Source organism: Austrofundulus limnaeus, unplaced genomic scaffold (assembly GCF_001266775.1).
Source record: "Austrofundulus limnaeus strain Quisiro unplaced genomic scaffold, Austrofundulus_limnaeus-1.0 Scaffold156, whole genome shotgun sequence".
NCBI classification, from domain to species: domain Eukaryota; kingdom Metazoa; phylum Chordata; class Actinopteri; order Cyprinodontiformes; family Rivulidae; genus Austrofundulus; species Austrofundulus limnaeus.
In genome coordinates, this window is record NW_013952558.1 from 16,453 (window position 1) to 18,291 (window position 1,839).

General features: G+C 34.1%; 1 protein-coding gene across 3 annotated transcripts in view; it reads right to left on the bottom strand.

Moving 5' to 3' along the window:
- Window positions 1-1,220, bottom strand: part of LOC106523411 (histone deacetylase 10) — a 15,240-nt gene extending 14,020 nt beyond the window's left edge. For 2 of the 3 annotated variants that reach the window (XM_014016812.1, XM_014016813.1), the window contains exon 1: window positions 1,005-1,214. In XM_014016812.1, coding sequence (XP_013872266.1) covers window positions 1,005-1,063 — 59 coding nt within the window. In that variant the 5' untranslated portion in view covers window positions 1,064-1,214. Of the gene's footprint in view, window positions 1-1,004 lie in introns of all 3 variants that reach the window. The other variant, XM_014016810.1, reaches the window with a different exon arrangement.
- Between the last annotated feature and the right edge of the window lie 619 nt (window positions 1,221-1,839).

Sequence of the window (1,839 nt, forward strand, 5' to 3'; positions counted from 1 at the left end):
GTGCAGATGACTAGCGTCTGGATCGAGCGTTCAACTGCGATCTGGAGGGTTACTAGGATACCTGCGATCTCAGCGTACTGAGATTTTAGTTAAACAACCAATGAATCATGAACAGAACCGATTGTTTCTGTTTAATATCTGATTAAGAGAACTGAAGTCCTCGTGTAGGTTGAAATGACCCGTCATGGCCTAAAATAAGAGTTCAGCGTTCCTGCCAGTTCTCAGGCCTGTGCGAGGCCTGCTTTGAGGCTGGAACTCCTGTTTCTTCACTCGAGGTGACCCCTACATTAGGGTGTATACAAATAACTAAGTTGGTATAAATCTTTAAAAAATCATTTCTTTAATCAAAACAGTTTAATGCAGAAACAACCTGTTAAACTGCAGCTCTGAGAACATTGTAGGGATTTTGTTTGCTTCTTAAAAATCACATTGATGTTTATGAATGTGAACAACATTCTTTATTATATTGTAAGAAATATTTCTACAGTGAATTTAATTTAATGAATGACTGCATCTCTCAACTTCTGACAAGCCCAACAACTTCGTTCTTTGTAATGAAATAAATATAACAATTTCAAATTGTTTTAATTACACAGAAGCGTCTTTTGATTATTATCAATAATTAAGCAATTGTAACTAGTCAACAGAAGCTGCAGTAACTGTTAGCGTTCAGGCTAACAGCGCGGGTGCACTGGTCTTAATAGCCCGATAGTAAACATTGACCGTGTTGTTAGTTCCCATCACTGCAAACAACATGTAGTTTAATATTTTATGCACATTTATCATTAAATAAATGAAATAATTTGATCAGACAAGATAGTTTAATAAACTATTTGACTTCTTGTGATTTAAAAATTAAAAAGCAGGGGCTTGCTACGATGTGGCAGCCACAGCTAGGAAAAAGGGTAAAAAGTTTTAGGAGTAGCCTAATTAAACGATACCAAAATACCAACATTGTCCCAATTCAAGGTAATTTAGCTGTATAGCAATAATTTAACACTTACTCAATCCAGAGTAGTTTGTATTTGGTCATCTCTTCATCACAAATCAGGGCTGTTCCCATTATGATTCAAAAAGCAAAGGTGAGTGGTTAGGAATATTTCTTTGTTTACTTTATTTGTTAAAAAGACTTCAGAGTTTGATAAATTAAAAATCGAAAACCATGCAACACAACAACCTAACAAAGCCCTAAGATCACGATGGACTTCCTTTGCAGCAGAAGGAAGTGTACAGTGCATGAAGCCTGGATGAAGCTGTCAGAAGATGTTTAGCAGTTTAATTGTAAAATAGCGCCATCTAGTGGCCGGAGTTTTGTACTACAACAAATATATTCAGTTTGTTACATCTGTTTCATTTTAATTACAAGCATCTTATTATTCTACTTTTTCCCCAACTTTCTTCCTCACAATTTTATCAAAAGTTCAGTTTGATATTTTTGGTTGAATTCAAGTCTAACAAGATCATTCTTGAGAGAGAAACAGAAGGGTGATACTTGTTCAGCACTCTGCTGTGCTGTTTTTACTGGGGCACCAGACCAGATTAACTGATCAACAATCTGCTCAGACTCATACAGATTGTAGGGAAACATTTTCATAAATAATGAATACTAACTTTGTCTTTTGGAAATTCATTACAAAAATAGAACTTTAAAATTTTATAGAATAATGGATAAAAATTATGACTAGTTTGTTGATTTTTACTTTTTTGTTTGCATAGATGAATGTAAATACAGGAGACAGCAAAATGTAAAAGGAACACATGGAAATAAAACGACTTGAGGAAAAAATATGGGAAAAAAATAAGAATTAAGAATTTAAGAGGCACAAATACAAGTAAATT